This window comes from Zosterops lateralis, assembly GCF_965231275.1.
Source record: "Zosterops lateralis genome assembly, chromosome: 3".
Lineage (NCBI taxonomy): Eukaryota > Metazoa > Chordata > Aves > Passeriformes > Zosteropidae > Zosterops > Zosterops lateralis.
Genome location: NC_139764.1, coordinates 92021293 through 92041126, shown reverse-complemented (window position 1 = coordinate 92041126; position 19834 = coordinate 92021293). Strand labels below are relative to the sequence as shown.

Sequence of the window (19834 nt, the reverse complement as noted above, 5' to 3'; positions counted from 1 at the left end):
GGCAATCTATTATCATAATGTAGAAAAGTACATGCTCAAAATCTATACATATTTAGGCCCTGTTTCAAAGGTTACCTGCAATGTAAATACTGAAAGACATCTTCTAGAACTGCAGTTTTAGTCAGTATTGCAATATTAGTTTCTGTTTAGTGGAAAAAAATCCATTGCTACATTTATAATTATTGTGCAAAGAGAAAAAAATACTAGGTATTCAAAATCCAAATTTTAGATGTCCTTTTAAGTTTTAAACCACTTTAAACAGTCTAATATTTCTAAAAATGTAATTGAACTCACAATGTCTCCTATAGTTTCTTTGAATCTAGTATAAATCACTGAATCTAGTATAAAGGCATGATTTGGTGCTATCCAGCTAGAATTCATTAATTTTGTGTCAGAAAGTGGAATGAAAATAAAGATAATTGGCATTGGAAACAGATTTATTCATGCTATGTGAATATTTAGCATAGAAAGTGAAATATATTTTTTTCTTATTACCTTAACAATATCTCCCTCATGCAGCTGAAAGCTCCTGGCTCTAAGATGGATTCCTTTTCCAGCTTCAGTTTCAATTTTATAGATACATTCATGGTTGTTGTCATAATTAGATGGAAAATTTGGAGACAACAATGTTCCTTCATTTCCAGAGACAGTTGCTCCACATTCAGCTAAAGAAAATAGACACATTAAAACAAAAGAAGTGAATTATCCAATTCAAGAAAATAGGAGTTATTATCAATAATACTTAGACTTTCTGAAATCTCTAACAAGCTGTTTAGGAAAAGTGTATTTCTAATAGGTCTCATCTGTAGGATCAACTCCTAGGAACCCTGTCAAGGTTGCCATCTCTTGCTTTTCACTGGGTCTGTTTATTATGTGCACTTATGTGCTTTTATCCCCAATCTATCCCCTGATCCTCTCATCAGACTAAGCAATATTGCAGGTTAGCCTAGATATCATAAAAATTGAATGCTTTATTGAAATATAGTTACTGTGGTAATATTTCAAAAAAACATAATCTTGATTTTACCTCTATATCCGGCTTTACATAAATATAAGTATTTAAAAAACCAGACAATGAGCTGCCAAAAAAAACCAAAAAACAATCTGGTACTAAATCAAGAACATTCAAACATGATTTCTCTACCTGGAATAAAACAAAACACACACACACACACACACACACACACACACACAAAAAAAAAAAAAAAAAAAAAAAAAAAAAAAAAAAAAAAAAAAAAAAAAAATTGACATCAGTCCGTGTCAAGGAGACAGATTCTTTCCTTTCTGGGTAAAAAGGAGGTGAGTCTTTTTCGCAGCCATATGTAGTAAGCACCTATTGACACTTTCATTAGACATTTCTTGTTGTAGCTCCTCAGTAAAGAAAACAATAAAGAGTAGGAGTGGTATGTTCCAGACCATGGACTCAGTTTGAATTCTGAACAAAGGCTAATAAAATTATTCCATATATGCAACATAAATTACATCACATAAATTAAAACATCCAAACAGACAGCAAATAATATTGGTGTACTGATGTATCTGTACAAACAGATACTAAAACCACTTAAAAAAAAATCACTTTATAAAATCTCACAGTAACATTAACGTACCAACTATTAATTTTCAACTTCTTTTTAGGTGAATGAGATTGATACTTATATCTTATTTTCCAGTCTAGGGATAAACTATACTATGGTTTTTTGACCTAAACATCATTAGATCTCATTCAGAGTTTTGTAAAAACATAACAGATATAATAATAATAAAAAATTATTGTATAATTGTAAAACAACATATATGCCCTATCAAAGAAGTCATAGGCTTAGAAACAAAAAAAATCTGTATTTTTTCTAAAAATGTTTACTAGATTTTTAGGGGTTTTAGGATGTTAAAACATTTATTTATGGAAGTGTGTGTGTGGGATTTACCTAAAATACAGTTTTAGGTAAATCTCAATATAGTTTAACAAGCATATGTGTAAAGAATAATTTTGAAAATACACTGTAAAGATAGACCAGCAAATACATCAGAAAATAATTGATTTAAATATATTCAAGAAGAAATGTATGATTTGCATTTGCAAATAAGCAGCCTAAATATTTTGTATTTACATTTCTGAGGCCTTCACAGATATCAAATTTATGTGCCTCTTGCTTTTGAAAAGTATAAAACGAGTGTATTTTTTACTTCCTCCCTACAATAAATCTGAAGAAAGAAAGGGAGTAAGAAGGAGAAGGAAGCAGGGATGGATGGAGGGAAGGGGGAAGGAAGGAAGGATGAAAAGTGGAAGAAAGGAAGGGGGAATGAGACAGTTGCAAACTTACCTGAAGCCTTAGTTCTACTCTGCATTTGGGATCTCCTTAGGCAAAATGAAAAAGGAAATCACCAATAAATCGGCTCAGGATCTTTATCTAGCATTCTTTAGTTAGAGTTCATTTGCTATTTTAAAGCAGAGCTTTATATTGTCCCCTTCCTTAGCTTCAGTTTTGATCTACATTATATTTAGCAGGCAGAAGGGTGTTGCGGAATAAGAACCCCTGCCACCAAACTTCAGACCAATGAGCTCTTTCTTTGTTAGGAAATGTAGGATGCATAAAGTATTTCTAACATGTTTAAAGTCAGCTTACATTGTCTAAATGTTTCAAAGAACTGTAGGACACTGATTTTGATACTTCTTTGGTAAAGCATGGTCAGGTATGTGATATCTATTACATATGGCTATGTATACACATCTCTCTGTACTATTGGTGCATACATATCCATATGTAGCTATTTTTGTCTTGGATTTTAGGAAAAAGGTGGAACTTATTAAGTTTATAAATGTAATTCAAAGCAATGCCAACAATAATGCCACATTAATGAGAAACATTTACAACACCAGTACTCTACACAAGCCTTCTGCAAATTAGTGTTTGCCTAGGTAAAGATGCATGCAAAAAGCAATGGTGCCTTAGGCTGCATTAGTATCTTATTATCTACCTCCTTTAAAGAACTAGAAATACACAAATACAATGTTGAAGAGAAAAAAGGGAGAGAAGCAAAGGATTTTTTCTTACTTAATGTTTATGCAATATTCTACATTTTGTTTCAGTGAGGCAATGTAAACCACTAAAGACATATGCAGTTATAGAGAAAGTGTACAATGAGCTTTCCAAAATCTAGACCTGAACATATTTCTTGCTCCAATAAGTCTATGTTACAAGGTTCAAAGCAATGGTAATTTTAAATCTGTGAATAAAAGTACTGACATATAAGATCAGGAATAATGAGAGTTACAAACTAAAGTTAAAATACTATTACCCTTCTAAAGTACTCTACTTTATGCAAGAAGCAGACGTATTCTAACAATTATTTACTAACAATTATTTACTAAACTTCAATTACATGGCAAAGATCTCTAAACTCAAGTTGGCACTCATATACCTCCAACCCATGCTATAAAATCATATTCTGTTTTCAGTGCACATTACCTCTTTTCAAATCCCTTGCAAATATCTGAGAGCTATGCAGTTTCATCAAACCACATCATTCCCTTCATTATCGTGACAAAGATTTGCTTGTGTCATCTGGCCAGTCAAGTTTCCTACTTGTTTTGTGTCAGTCAGCAAATCACTAACACCAACCCTAGAAAGAGGCTTCAAAAGGAATTTAAGGCCTGCTTTTTAACTTCCCTTCCTCAATTTATACAAAACCTGTCACAGCTCAGGTTAAAGTTTTCTAGCTATATTTTGCTAATCTTAGGATAGCAAGTCAAGGCTGTGTTTAATTAGCTCCCTTGATGTCTTGGCCTGACTTTTTTCAAAGAAATGTTGTCCTCGTCCATGGAAAAATTCCTTTTTTCTCCAGACTGTTGGAGCATCTAAGTGTGCTAATGACTGTAATCTCTGCCATTTGTGAGCAATGACCAGCTATAAAGTGGACTTTATGCCCTAAGGACTTTAATTGAATATTTTTCTAAATGTTCCTGCACACCGTAGTCCAGAACTGCATGATCATGCTTCTCATAATTATGAACTAGAAACTCAAAAGAACAGCCATGAAATGCAATACTGAGTCTGGCCTTGGCAGCAGGAAAAGCTCAAGCAAAGGCATGTCTCCACTCCAAGGCCCTAATATTTCACTGGTATGGAAAAAGTCATGTTTTTTCTTTGAATATATTTACATTAGCTGATACTGCTTCTACTTTTTAATATAATAATTAACACATGCAGCCAGGATGTGTGACACTTAAATTCAATTCACTTTTCCTCTGGGGATTTGAACATGCATCTCCTATGACTTCTGCCTCACACAGAGAGATTTGAAAATCAGTCACAAAGCGAACAAATGTTAACAAACCTCTTTAGCACAGTGGGTAGGGCATTAAATAAGGGAGAAGGAATACTTCTGAGAAACTCTCATACATGCAAGAGTTGGGAAATAAAATTCTGAAGTAACTCATTAGTCAACATTCACTGTTACCTTGTGAATGCCAAACAACTAGACAGGAAAAATACATTCATGTTCACTTCCATTTCTTCGTCTCCAATTAATCTTTAATTCCTTATGCAAAAATAAATAAAAGTCTTTGGCCACATTTACACAATGATTCTTCTAACAAGCATCAGATACAGTTTAAAATTCTTTTACAGAAGCAAAGCAAATGAAGCCACACCTCTTATATTCTTGATGAGAGATCAAGCCATGGCAGTTTTGTGTGAAGAAGGGATATGGCTTGTCCACCTATGGTAACTGAAAGATAAAACACTGCCAGTCTTGAAAGATGCCATGCAACATTACCTATCTAGCACAGGTGTTCTGTGAGTAACTACTGATTTTAGTATCTCAAACAGAAAAATGCTATCACAGTATCTTGAAAGAGCTCTTCGTTCTTGACTGCAGAGGCCACTTCCTTACTTCAATGCCTCCCAGATACCTGCTTAGTTCCAGAAACCTGGTTTCATCTTGGCAATATGAACTACCTCCCTGGCCCAGAAAGATGAAAAAGATTTCTCACTCCCCCGCGTGAGAAAAAACCATCTTGTATGTGATTGTAACTTTATTTATTAACTACAATTCAGTGAATATTACAAATATGCATCCTTTCTTCAATAAAAATCAACTATATCTGGATTAGTATCTACAAGCCTTACATTATGCAAACCTTACCACGTATGGAATTTGCCAGGAGAAATAATCTTTACTGATCTTCAGGTAATTACTGTTGATATTCTTTCTCCATATTTTGATCTACAACCTTGTGTTGGAAATATCAGCGTGAATTTAGGTGAAGAGGTAATCTATAACGTACCCACTGAACATGCTCTATGTAACTAATATTTTCAGGACTAGCTCCTCAAGCTGCAGCTATTAAATATATATATATATATATATTACAGTGCTCTCTGGGGTTTATGTGATATGCTTAGCTTACTATAATGTAGGTACAATTTAAGAGCTTAAAATCTGCATATAATACCTAAAAATTGCTATAAAATTATGTAGCACTGAAATACATATTTTGATGTAACAGAGATCCCTTCTCTATGTTGCCTGTCTCCCTTTCCTTTCTTTCTGCATCAATCTATTTCACTTTTCAAGATATAAAACATATTGATTCAAAGTTCTAGGTTTTTTACTATCAATATGGTCAGTGACACCTAAATCCATTGGGTAGATTAAAATGTTTTGAGTCCAAGGGGTAGAGAAAGAGAAAGAGAAAGAGAAAGAGAAAGAGAAAGAGAAAGAGAAAGAGAAAGAGAAAGAGAAAGAGAAAGGAAGGAAGGAAGGAAGGAAGGAAGGAAGGAAGGAAGGAAGGAAGGAAGGAAGGAAGGAAGGACCTACCGTGTGCTACAAGATATATACTTGTAGCACCTACTACAAGATATATAAAATTAAGAGGATGTTTTCATATTAGAACACATCTAAATCACTTGTTACATAGCTTAAACTAGTACGCAGTAAACAAAATTTTCTCTGTAAATATCAGCTGCTTACATGAATCCAATTTCGATTCTTCCATTCCCAGGTCTGCCAAACTAGGGAAGTCTGCCAAAACACAGCATTCAAAAGACAAGGTTCCTCAACACATCTCCATTATAAAGAAAAAACAATCTATTTTGTACTGCCTCTGTGTTTCAAAAGTCAGAAAGCAGACAAAAGCAAATTAATTTAACTCTCTATTATAACATTCAAATCTTGTGTGCTTTTTAAAGTTAGTTTTATATATTTATTACAAAATCAGAAGTATCCACCTTAAAATTCAAAAGGTATACTAATATTGACTGTATGTAACCTGTTGCCACATGTAAAGGATTTTAGAGGAGGAACTACAGGCTTTAATTTCACTACAGTTTCCAAGTTGTCTGTTATAACCTTGGTAAGAGCTGCAGCAGACTGAAAAATGCTGCTTCATCAAACTGTTCTTTTGTTCCCTTTCAGAGAGAGTAATCTGTCTGGAACAGATACTTGACCCCATTCTTTGCTCTTTTGGTTAATAAAGTCACTTAAATTCTATCTAAATAAGTAACTTTCTTCTTTCTTTCATTGTCTCACTTGAAATTGGATAAAAGGAAACTGCAGAGGGTAGATCTTTTGAAGATCATCAAACACTTCCTGAATATGAGCACAAACTATAAAACAAACAAAATTCAGGGATTTTGAATTCCTTTGAAATATAGTTCATGTAAAATGTAACAATAACTTTGTTTAATGGAAAAGTTTTCTTTATTATTTTTTCTTCCATACATCTTGCTAAAAGGTTTGACAGGATTTTAAGCAGATCACCAAAGCAGAGATCAAATAAAAGTAGTATGTTGTCAGTTTAAAGGCTTCTCTGACACAAAGCACTCTACTGAGTGCAGAATACCTTTGTCATATTTACAAAATTGTGCAGCAGTTCATGAAGTATGAGAAGCTGAGCTCAGACATTATGTTTCTGTTGGACAACATTGTTATCCAGTAGGATGATTATGCAACATCAATAAATGAGCAAAGGGGATCACAGATAAAGTATTGTATGCTCTCCCTTCAAATAATAGCAAAAACTTAGGGTTTAGCTACAGTCAGTGAGGGTTCTCTAAAGCTGAGCATGTGACTCCTGCAGGTCAGACACACTACATGACTGGACTTCAGCATGGATTCACGTACAAAATCTAATACGGTGCTAGGAGCTGAAGCTTCATGTTAACTGGAATGCTGCATCAGGCTGAGACGCACGTGGAGTTCCCACAGCAACTCACTGCACAGTGTCTGAGTCTGTATTGTTCTTCATCTCCAATTCTTCAGCCTGCCTTCCCCTTGAGAGTGCACCTGTAACTTTTCATCTGCACACTGCCAGGTGACGGCAGCATTACCTTCACTCTGGTTTCACAAGGGCTGTTCTCACCTGGCACTACTGAATTCAGAAACAATGTTATGCTGGGTTTCTCCTAAAAAGTGATTGCCACTGATTTTTAAATCATGCTGTTCTCATCCCACTTCTCATTCTTTTGCCTTGTAATTTTTGCCTGTAACTCTATACAAAGATCACATCACTCGATCTGATAGTATTCAGCCTGTAACTTCATACTTGAATAGAACCTTGTAGACAATGAGCAGTTAATAGTTATTTAATGAACAATATATATTACACAAGAAAATATATGCGCAAATATATCCTGTTGAATACTATTTAGTCTGTAGCACCCACATGTGATCCATTTGGTGCAAACAGTATCATAAGCTACCAATGAGAATCTTGAGAAGATATGCATGAAAAATGTAACTGTACCAGGGAGAAAGGAAGAAAATATTGGCTTTTTTTCTCTTTACTATAATCACTATTACTGCCACAACTACCTTTACTGGAGAGAATTTTTTTTCTGAGTATTCTTTCCTTCGTCTTATCAGTTGGTGCTTGAGGAAGGGCATTCCCTGTTTTTTCTCTATTTTTTTCTCTCTGTTTGCTTCTCTAAGATGGATTTCAAGTTAGATCATTGGCTGTGGACTGCTCTACACCAGCATGTTCATGTCAGCATCTCTTAATATTCTTTAAGCAACACCAGTATGATGGTGGTGAGGGTAGAATGCCTCAGTGAAAACCCTACTGAAATGCTTTGCTGAAAACAAACCTCTTATTCTGTTTTTTTTTGTACCATTCAAATACACAGAACAATGCAGCAGGAAAAGAAGGCCTAAACAGCAGGCAAATCCTTTTCTGTGGTTTGCTTAATTAGTTCTCAATCCATATGCCACTGAAAAAAGGCACTACTCACATTGTCAAAACAAATCCTATGATGTTAATTGGCCTCAAGGGATTATTTCCACAAACCAAGATAAGGGCATTTTTTTGTATTTCAATTATTTTGACATTTTTGTGTACTTGTTCTAGTATCATCTGATAATAAGCTTTGGACATAACACCCCTACATTATTTGTCTTAGCAGGAAACAACACATAGCAGACATAATCTTAAACCATAGAAAGAAGGCCAAAGGGTTATTTGAGTCAATCTTTATTCCTTCTAACCATATGTGACTAACATTTCATACCAGGGCCCAGACAATTGAGGTCTCGTACAAGTTACTCCTTCTCATTCTGAAAATAAAATCAGAGCGCCCATGGAGTACCAACTGAAATCTGTAGTGATTCCTGAATACTAAAATTTCAATTTTCAGATAGAGACAACTCATACCTATAATTATTATGTGGCACCATATTTCACTTATTCAGGCACAGTCAGACTCCAAGACTATCTAAAGCAAATCTTCACTATTCTGTCAAAAAACTGAAAGTAAAAGAAAGGAATAATAGCACAACCTTTTGGTTGTACTTTTAAAATGTAACGTTTTAGGATAAAAAAAACCCAGAAATTAACAAAACCATCAAATAACTATTAAATACATTGTATAAAATGGAAAACAGCCTATAGACTTAACAATTCAAATGTGATAGTATTTAATAATAGGATTCTGGAATACAGTGGGTCCCGAATGCATGAGCATCCTTATTTTTATCTGAAGATTCAAAGACTCAGCTCCTGATGCTATATAAGATTTCTGGTTCATGAGCAGCTCTTAAATGAGAGCTCTCTCTGCCTAAACTCTAGCCAAAAATGAACAGCAATTTTCAGACTTAGTTTGACTTTTTAAAGGTGAACTCAAATACAGATTTTATGCTACAGCGACTTTAAAGAAAACAGTGAATGTCAGATCTCAAGGGTCTCAAAAAATCTCCAATGCTATTCATGTTAACATGGTCCCCACTTGTTTTAATCTCACTGGAAATTAACTCAATGCTATAACATGACAGAGTATATTAATTACAATTGATGACTTTGCAATGAATACTAACTAAACTGTTAAAAAGAAACAGCTTATTAAATGGTATCAGCATTTTATTGACGCACCCTACCAATTATTCAAGTAGTATTTAATATAACAATTGAATATGATAAATTAATGTGATATTAATGTGAATACCAGTGAGCAATACCTCTGTGAAGACTGTACTCAAATACTGTATTAATGTACTATAAAAAGTCAAGTGCCATATAAAATTAAAGGAAGGAACAACACCACTTAAATATGAAATGGAAATATATAGGAGCACTTTCTTTTCAGCTTTACCATTTAAATTTTTTACAGCTTGATTTAGGAATTCCAAACAGTTGAAATGACTCATGGGGGACAGGAAATAACGCAGGTTAAAACCCAAACCAAACAAAAAAACCCCCAGCACTCAAAACCAAGTTTATTTTTGATATGTTGTGTTTGAACTCTGTTCAATCCTTACCATGAAGGGCTAATTTGAGCTGAACATAGTGTACACTTTGTAGTGCACAAATAATATTTTCATTATATGTCATATGCAGGTAAAAATGCAGTTTCTTTAAGAGATAGTGTGCAGGGAAAGTGCAGACAAGCAGACAGAAGCAGTTTGCAAATAAAATAATATAATTATTGAGTCAATCACATAAAGGACAGTTGAAGAACAAATTCAAACCCTTCTTCCCTCTTATGAGAGACTGGAATGTTAAGGGTTAATAACTCAAATAATCATTTATTTATAAAAGCAACAGGACGCTTTGCTGAGACCAGGTCTGTACCTCCCTAAATGAAGGGGAGGAGGAGGTGTTTTGGATGTGTGGTAGAGAAATCTCTGATCTCCCTACGAGCAGCCCTGGTGCAGAGGGGGCGAGCACCCATCACCAGAGGATTGTGGGGGTTCAGTTTGCTTTTGTCAGCTCGCTCTTGCACCGAAACTGCATTTAGGAGTACAGCTTGGTACCTTCCGATGTTGTGGGTCTTGGCCTCAGGCTAAAGTGTGGCGATGGCATGAAATAAAGGAGGACTTCCACGTGAGTTTCAGCTGCGGTTTATTTCACCCAGAGGGCCCACTTAAAAGTGAGTTTTTCCTCTTGGATTTCAGATTTACAGGGGGTGTGGACAAGGGCAGAGGGCAATCTAGAACCAATCCCCAGAACCAACTCCCCAGAAAAGGGGGGAGTGACCCAGACGAAGGGGACAATCAGTAGAACAATGCCATACATAAAAAAGTCAGGGGATGGCATGGACTCTGCCAATCACCTTGGACCCCCACTACAACTTCCTAGCCATCTGGGCAGGGTTGCAGAGTGATTGACAGGACTCATACCAGGGAAAAACCAAAAGTGGTTTTAACATGGGGGTACAGGGACAAACCATTATAAAACAGATAATAGAAGCATGCAGAAATTTGGTAAAGCCAAAATGCACCACAACGGGGGATGACCACTACAAACCGACCTTTGTTTAGCAACAAGTGGCCTTTGAGCCAGATAAGGGAAAACACAACTGGCTCAGATGTAAAACTTCATTCCCAGGGAAGTTATTAGGACATTTGGGACATAGGCCCAAAGGTATTCATCCCTTCTAATGATGCATGACTGGCTACACTATGCTGAGAAACATTAGAAAATGTCATAAATGTCATAAACTATCAAAGACCTGCTGAACTTTAAGTTGTGGGGGCTTTCTCCACCCTCAGTGGATCAGGATCACAACCATTGCTTTGAGCAATGGACATCTGAGTTGCAATAGTCTCATAGCTGAATCCTTGTGCAGTGATATCGTTTCTCTCCACTATCTACTGATATCCTTTCTCTCTCTTTTTTCCTTATATATTTTCTTAAATGATGTTTTCTATGTTTCCATAGATTATAACAACAATGGCCACACACCTTCTTGCCATTGCAAACAAACTGTTCTAAAATAAACTCACCTCACACATGCACACACACACACACAGATAGATAGATAGGATGGATAGAATAGATATATAGATAGTGTTGTTTCACTCTGATCTTGAGAATTCTTTTTGTTTCTCTCACACACCACCCGGAGTCAAACCCACTGGCCAGACTAGAGCATTACATAATTGTAACATTAGACAGGATCCCTTGGAGGTGGTAGAGTGACCAGTGTGGTCCAAAGTTATTTAGGGTTTTCTGGTGTGACCTGGACCTACCGAAAGGTTTTCTGTGGGAGAAATTCAACCTCAGAGAGGGTTGTGAAGAAAAGGACATTGCCTCTCAGTGGGTTACTGAAAGGTGTATCTACCAAGAGCAATTCAAATGTTCACTGTCTGCATTTTCTGAAATTATAATGATAATTCTTTTTTCCCCTCAGTATGACTTGGGTACATGAGACCTACTGAAAGGTTTTGTCGTGTAACCTGGGCCTTTTGAAAGGATTTCTGGAAGAAAGCCAAGATAACTCTCAGAGAGAGCTAATGGAGAGAAAGACATTAACCCTCTGCAAATTAGTGACAGGTTTGAAAGTGAATGACCACCCAAGAGGAGTCAAATGTGGCTTGACCCAAGAGGAGTCAAATGTGGCCTGATGAAATTAAAGACTTGTGAAAAGAGAAGGCACCTATATCTCAGCTTTGTACTTTGCAGCTCACTGTAACAGGATCTTCACTCTGGTTTTTATGCCTTGCCTTCAATAATCAGTCAATAGTGTACCTTTGTCAAGTGGGAAGGAAAGAATGAAATTTCTCCTCACTTTCAGAATTTCATCAATATATCACAGTGCACATATAAAGGAATACCAAAACTTAAAGGCTCACCTTTTCCTCACCTTTTTAGAGGATTACTGCAAATGATAAAGTCACATTTCAAAAAGTGCCAGGGAGATAATTTAAGTGTACATCAGATACATGCATTTGACACTGCAGTCTAAACTCCCTCATCTGCCTCAATCCCTACTTCTTGGCCACCTGTCTCTGGAAATGTGCATGCTCAAAACAGGTATCTTGTTCTGGTAAACACTTCTGCTTTTGCTGTACCCTACTCCTCATCAAGTCTGAGAAGACACAGGTAACCATGTAGGTTTTTTTCCTTTATAGAGAAGATGAGTCAAAGAACATTGTCTTTGAATTTTGTGTTTTGGCAGACTTCCATAGTTGGCAGATGTGGGAAGTGAAGAATCTAAATTGGATCCACGTAAGCAGCTGATATTTACAAAACAAATTTTGTTTATTGTGTGCTAGTTTAAGGTATATAACAAGCAATTTAGATGTATTTTAATAGGAAAACATTATTTTAATTTTGTAGATCTTGTCAGAACACAGTAGGTGCTATTTCATGCTATTTCCCCAAAATGTATGCTTTCCCTTTCCCTTTCCTTTCCTTTCCTTTCCTTTCCTTTCCTTTCCTTTCCTTTCCTTTCCTTTCCTTTCCTTTCCTTTCCTTTCCTTTCCTTTCCTTTCCTTTCCTTTCCTTTCCTTTCCTTTCCTTTCCTTTCCTTTCCTTTCCTCCAAACTCAAAACATACAAAAAACTCAAAAAATACAAAAACAATTGTGTATAAGCTGAAGCAACTCCTTTATATCCTTCCTAGGGGACAGAAAAGTCTCTCCTACCTTTCCAAATGGAAGCTTTTTGTCCTTTTTATGACCTCTAATGAACTAGAGATTCTTTTTTTTGAACTTTTTTTTTTTTTCATTTTGCTTTCATGGTCTTCTGGTTCACTGGTTTGTTTCTTTGTTTTAGGAATGCCTCTCTTAATCTATGAGGCTTTCAATTAATTTTCTAACAGTAACACAACTCCAATACAGAGTATTATAAAGCTCCTGAATAGTTGGATTTTAAACAAACTCTAAAGCAAGAAAAGTATCATTAAAAGTATAGTCTTGGTTTGTTAGATGAGAGTTAGAAAATCTGCCTTAGCTACAGATTTCCTGGAAATAGCATGTAGATCCTGTTTAAAAGGTTGATGACAATATGATAACATCAGAAATCTGACAGTCTCCTTTAGGTGTGCATTAGCCTCATAATCAGAGAGTTCAATAGACTTCAATAAGAAGCTGTTCCACCTCATTTCTGGACACCACTATTCATTGAGCTCCTGAGATTCACACAGCTTTGTGGATAGGCAGAGGTGCGTGACTGCCTTGAAGCTTTACTCTTGGATCTGTACTCTAGGGGGACTACTCACTAAAGGCTGGTGTTTGTCCTCAGGAAAAAGTAGTCAACTGTGAAATGTAAATGAAGCTATAACAGAACTGTGTAATTATAGGTAAAGGAAAAAAGAGTTATTGCTGGAAGGAAAAAGTGGTAAGAATATTGCATCCATGCTCAGACAGTTTTGTCTTCACAGTGATAAAATAAGTATAAAGATAAGTATTTTTAAAGGTATATACATCATCTGCAACTGTGAAAAGCAAATGTCATAATGGGAATAAATTATATATGTAGAAATAGTGTCAGCAACCCACCACAACCAAAATTACTAACAAAATGTATGCTTTTGAATGTTTTTTTCTAGAAAACACAGGAATAATAATTAAAGCAATAATAACAACTAAACAACAAATAATAACACTGGATAAAATGTAAACAAATGAAGAGGACAAAAGCTATTTTCTGGTTGCGAGTCTCAACTAGACAAAAGATAATCAGGAGAAACTTGTCTGTACTCCAGTAGCTTTTTTTTCCACCCACACACACAATACAAACCCTGCAATTTTAAATGATAAGTAAATTATCTAGAAGTAGATGTGGATAATTAAACCATCACACATAGTAAAAACATAAGCAATTACACTAGCATACCAGATGATAATGTTAACATCCTTACAGATCACAAGTTATGTCAGAATGGTTAAAACCCAGATGTTTACATCAATACTCTCAAATCAAAATATATGGGCTAGCGACATTTCTTTTCAAGATATTATGCATGTTTATCTTCCAGGTAGCCATGTGTCAGCATTGCTAGAAAGATATTTTCTCTTGATATTATCTGTAGAGATGTGCTCATTATTCAATTCTGTGCATTGTGCAAAATAGAAAAGTAGCAGAGTTCCCCTTATTGTCACATTCCTCTCAATTACAGTGACTTGAGGAGAGGGGTAAAAAAGAACACTGTGAATGTACATTGAGACAACGTATCACAAAAAACAGCTACATACAGGTAGATAGAGGTTTTTATCATTCAAATTACTGTCTACGTTCTTTATATTGTGGGAAACTGCAGAAAAGCCTAACTATGGCATTCGTGCTGCCGTGAGTCACCAGTTCAGTAAAAATCGTGTGAAAGTTCTCCCAAATGCAGTTACCATGTCTGGAAAGATGGAATGGAGTACTCTTGTGTAAAAAAGAGCAGTGTCTTATCTGCAGTTATCAGCTACTAGGAAAACTGTCAAGGAAACCAACATTGTTATTTGAGTGTTTTGAGAAAGCTCTTAGAGGAAATGAGATTTTTTTTTATGGATGACCCCCCCTACCTTCTTATAAACAATTCAAGAATGAGAAATTCTCTCTGAGAAGATTGTCAGTCCCAGCGTATCCATACTTTTTATATAGAGGTGGAAGGACTGCATGTTCTTGAAAAGTCATATCATGTCCTTGAAAAGCCACATCATGTCAATGTAAACAGAAAATTTGCTAGACAGGAAAGGGATTGGCTTATATAGGAAAAGTACTCCTTTAATGAAGAAAAAAATGAAAAAGTTTAGTCTTCTCAGATGGGCGAAATTTAACACCATGTTGGGTAATTATAATATGTGTTCTTTAAACAGTGCAAAGGGTGTCAGCCCTAAGGGCGTGGATCTTTTGTACACTTTTTAAGACTAAAGCTCTTTTCCTCAAATAGTAGCAAGTAGGTGGCTGTAGGCACAGACTGCTTTCTAGTCAAGGGACAGATCCAACAGCACGGAGAGAAGGCCACTGAAAGTTGTGATAATGCTGTTCATACAGGATGCAAAGTCTTAAATTAAGAATAGTGGTGCCATGATGTTAGGCTAACTAGACCTCCCAAGCTCTGTTTTTCTTTTACCTGGAAAACAACTCTTCAAGGAAGATGAAAGGATAGAAGGGCACAAATAGTTCTCTGATGAGGAAAATTGCACTGCATGTTTGAGATAACCCTAGAGGAAGGACTTGAAATTATTCACTTGGATGGAGAAGGGCAAGACTGTTGGAAACCCTATTGATTTGTTGGTTTTTCAACAGCAGATGAAACTGATTGCAACTTCTGTGATACAAATCAGCATGTGCTCATGAGAATGTTTAGTTCATAACTTAAATACAATTAAATTTGAAGAGCTTTCATCCTGAATCTGATTAAAAGATTCACAAAATACTGTATTACCATGTGTCATAGGAGGACTCAAAAATCCTTATTGATGTGTATATATCATGTATGAGAGTTTGGTCTTTGTAGAAATGACAGTTAGGGAGGAATAACCAAGAGGCTACTGAGCCGAGTAATGTATTTATGAATTTGTGCCATTGAATCGAGACTAGTTTTAATTCTGAATGCACACTCCAAACCCAGCAGATTTCAGGACAAGCCATTGCTTTTCACTCTTCTGAGAAAGAAGAAGTCTTTGTATGAACTCCTTTTCAGGGAAAGAGGATATCTTCACCCCTAATGTCTTAGGTGCCATGGCAACAAGAAAAGGGATTTCTGTAAACCCTCTTAGTATTAAGAAACATATCCCTTATGAAAGCAGCTATGGAGACCATTGAATATGCATTTCCTCCTCAGTTTCACTCAGCTGCCTAGCAAAGTTTCTTTCCTTGCATTTGTTTTATTGCATTATATATATCTTTAGCTTGCTTTACTACAAGAGATCAAATGAAGACAAATGGCACACAGAGAAGTGCCATATGTCTTTTCTTATTTTATTAAAGATTGTACTAATCCATTAGAAAGTGCCATGGATTTAGTGACGTGTCTCAGGGCCAGTAAAAAAATTTACTCAAAACTAAACATAACAAAAAGGATTGTGGGGCTCTCTGTAAATAAATTCCATTTTCAATTAATGGCAGACATATCACATATACATAAGATTAGATATGTATCACTAAATTATATTTGGGAGAACATACAGGCATATGTGTGCCTGGCGCAGTAAGTGGTTACATTAATCCTATGCATTCACAGCTAATTCAGTGGCTGAAACTTCATTAAGATAATTATTGATATTTTGATAATCTTTGCGGCTTTTCAATGCGTCATTCACAATACAAGGATAACTAAGTGAGTGTTTTCAAGATATCAGGCATGAGTCTCTTATTACTATACGTATTTAGGAAAGGCTTTCTAAAAGTTAAAAAAAATTACAAAAACATACATCCTATAGAATGTCTCTCTTCTTCACCATAAGATAACAATATTTCTGCAGATGACTAAAATTTTATGATATCTAAAATAAACTAAACATGTTTTAAGTCGAACACAGGGAAGCCCCCTAGAAAGAGAGAAACCCAAAACAAAACAAACAAACAAATGAAGAAACAATCCAAACCAAGCAAATATCCCAGGGCTGCAAATATATTTTAGACTTAAATCTAGAATTTCCAAATAAATAGCAAACTCTATATTATTTTTGTTTCTCTCTCATCTGTAACATACTTTTATCATAGGATAAATAACTCCATTTAAAAACAAATTTTGAGATAGTTTATGTTTTTCTATGTACAATGTAACTGACTTTTTCAGTTATAGAGATCTGTCTTTTTAAAATAAATAAAAGAAAGAAGCTGAAGCTGAGTTTCTCCCTTCATTAAATAAAATCTTATTTAAAACAAGAACCCTCTTAAGGAAATCCATTTAGAGGCGTATTGAAGTATTTGACTTTTCAGAAGCATTATGTCAATAGCAGCTGATGAGATTCACTTGACATGGTGGAGATAAAACCATCTCACAAATACAGCAACTGTGCACATTTCATAATATACAGTCCCAGAGCTTTTCCAAGAGCTCCATTTACTCGTTTTGAGTTAATAGTTACTAATGTTTAACAACAGCATACTAATTTAAAAAATAAAGTTTTAAAATGCTGTGATGCAGTTTATAAACTTCAAAAATCTCAAAAGTTTATTATTACAAGAATAACAACAAAATTTGAGAAAAAGACCCTTAAAATTATCTGCAGGGCTCTAAAGTAGGGTATTTTCACCTAAAAGCTCTAAACATCATTTCTCCATCCCAAAAGACAAAGTATGACATAGTTTAACTATGCCAAACATGAAGTTTAATAATTACTTTTACATTTTATCTCACATGACATTTTGCTCTTATTTGATGGCATTATTCTAATTATTCTTTGTATTTTTTGTTCTCTAAATAAACGAGACATGCATTACTTATATTTTGCACTGACTTTAAAGGTTTTATAGCTTGGGGATCAACTGTTTCAACCCAAGCACTTTGTTCCCAGTATTCTGACACATGCCATGTGCTATTAAGGATTTGATGAATGAAATGAAAGCATGTGACCACCTACCCACACACCTTGGCAGAGGTGCACTCCATACACGCCGGCCGCCTCCCAGGCAGGTGAGTTTGTTTGCACCTTCCAGGCGATATCCAGGGAAACAAGAGAAGATCAAGGAATCTCCAACACCAAAATGAAAACCAATTCGCCTGCTGAAGGCGGGAACACCAGGATCATCACATGGCTCCAGATCATATTCTGTAGACAATAAAACATAATATATTATTATCTGGACAAGTTATCCACATGGAAAAAAGCAAACTTACCAAATTGCTTGCACTGTGTGAGCATGGGACAGCTGGAAAACATGTATTTCAGAGATGTGTTCTTTACTAAAACCAATACTGTTTCTATACATCTATTATGCCTGTATCTACAGTAATTATATATGTAATGTGTCCTACCCACACTACATCTATTTTCTTAATTTGAAGAGCTGTAATCAGCTTGTACAGTAAGTGGTTTACTCTAATTTTGTTTAATTACTTCCTTTGTATGTAATTCTAGTTTCTTTTCATCTGAACTCTCAAACAGCTCTAGAAGTGTGACTTACAGTTGAAAGAAATTATTGTGTAATGAAGAAAATCTATTTAAAAATCAAAGAAAAGTCTAGGTGAATGAAAGGCATATGAACACATGTTCAAAAAGTGTGCTTTTATAACTACACATTAGGAATAATTCAGGAGTCAGAATAGACTAATGGAGAAAAAATCAGGGCTGTTACATAGGAAGAAAATCAAATTCAGAAAATATATGAACCACACATTTCCCCATCTCCAAAGAATATGCTGTGGAAGTATCATTTTTTTACCCCGTTTTTTCTTTTTTTTCTTTTTTTCCTCAGATGTCCATTAGCAACTGCTTCGAGAAAAGATGTTGAAAGAGAACAACTCAACACCTAATGGAAAAGGTTTGATTTTTTATTTTTCAGAATATGATCCAAAAGACCAAACAGATTCCTTCTGGCAACAGATGAGGAAAAATGTTTTCTGGAACATTAACCTTGGAGGTCAGTAGAAAGTAGGATCAAATCTACCTACTTAGAGGAAGAGACTCCATTCAGTCAGGGAAGAAACTAAATCAAATTTTCTGAGTCTTTAAACAGCTGATATATGGAATAAAATAAATAAATAAATCCTTCCCTTTAGTAACTGTCTTGTAGGAAAGTTCTGAATATTAGAGGCAATCTATGAACTACATCAGTTTCTGCTGGCAAATGTAAGTTTCAAAAACATATGATCTACTACTCTGCTCAATACTGCAGAGGCTAAGCTAGACATGGAGATACCTTGTTGCATACCTTTAGGCACATGGCAATTTTCATGACAAATTTCTATGTTTGATGACATTCAACATAGGTGTTCTTGCAAAACATTTCTTACTAAGAAGAAAGGTATTCTGATTGTGTGAAAGTACAAAAACAGAATCAGCTATTTGTTTAATAAAGTTACTGTACCTCATAACATTTCTCAGAATGTGTATTTAATATAAATGATGGCATATGCTGGGTCTGTATGTTGTAGCAGTAGTAGATAGGACATAAACCTTCAATTGTGTTCCAAAAGTTCTGTGATCCATATTTTTTGTTACTGCACAATTTTCCTCCTTGCATCCAAAATATTTTCTGTGGTTTTCCATAACTTGGCAAATGCTTTACTCTTTCGACTTAGTGATAAATTATCAGAGAAATAATTAATATTTGCATTTACATTTCAAACTTGTAGAAATGCTGACCTCTGCTTTGGTGAGTCCAAACTATCCAGAATGAATGTATTTTAGCATTTAATAAGCATAAATCCAACACTATTGCTCTAATCAGTGTGGTAGTTTTTTTCTTTTGTAAATAAGCAAGCTAAATGAGATACATTACTCATAAATAACATGGTCATCTGTAAACATTGCCAATTCTCAATAAAACTTATTGGCTTTCAGTTCTTGAAAAAGGATGCAGGAGATTTGATGTGATTTCCTTATGTACTCTTTTCATAGAATATACATATGAATGTGCATTTCAGCTAGGGCTTCATTCATTCATATGTATCATGGGACAAGTGGAAGCTTCGAACAAGCCCTGCCTTAGCCTCAGAACTCAGCAGCATCTTAAA

General features: G+C 35.2%; 1 protein-coding gene across 1 annotated transcript in view; it reads right to left on the bottom strand.

The window, feature by feature from the left end:
• Window positions 1-19834, bottom strand: part of CSMD1 (CUB and Sushi multiple domains 1) — a 1076561-nt gene that overhangs the window by 204907 nt on the left and 851820 nt on the right. The window contains exons 21-22 of the mRNA XM_083857383.1: window positions 17739-17927; window positions 496-665 (exon numbers count right to left, since the gene is read on the bottom strand). Coding sequence (XP_083713509.1) covers window positions 496-665; window positions 17739-17927 — 359 coding nt within the window. The remainder of the gene's footprint in view (window positions 1-495; window positions 666-17738; window positions 17928-19834) is intronic.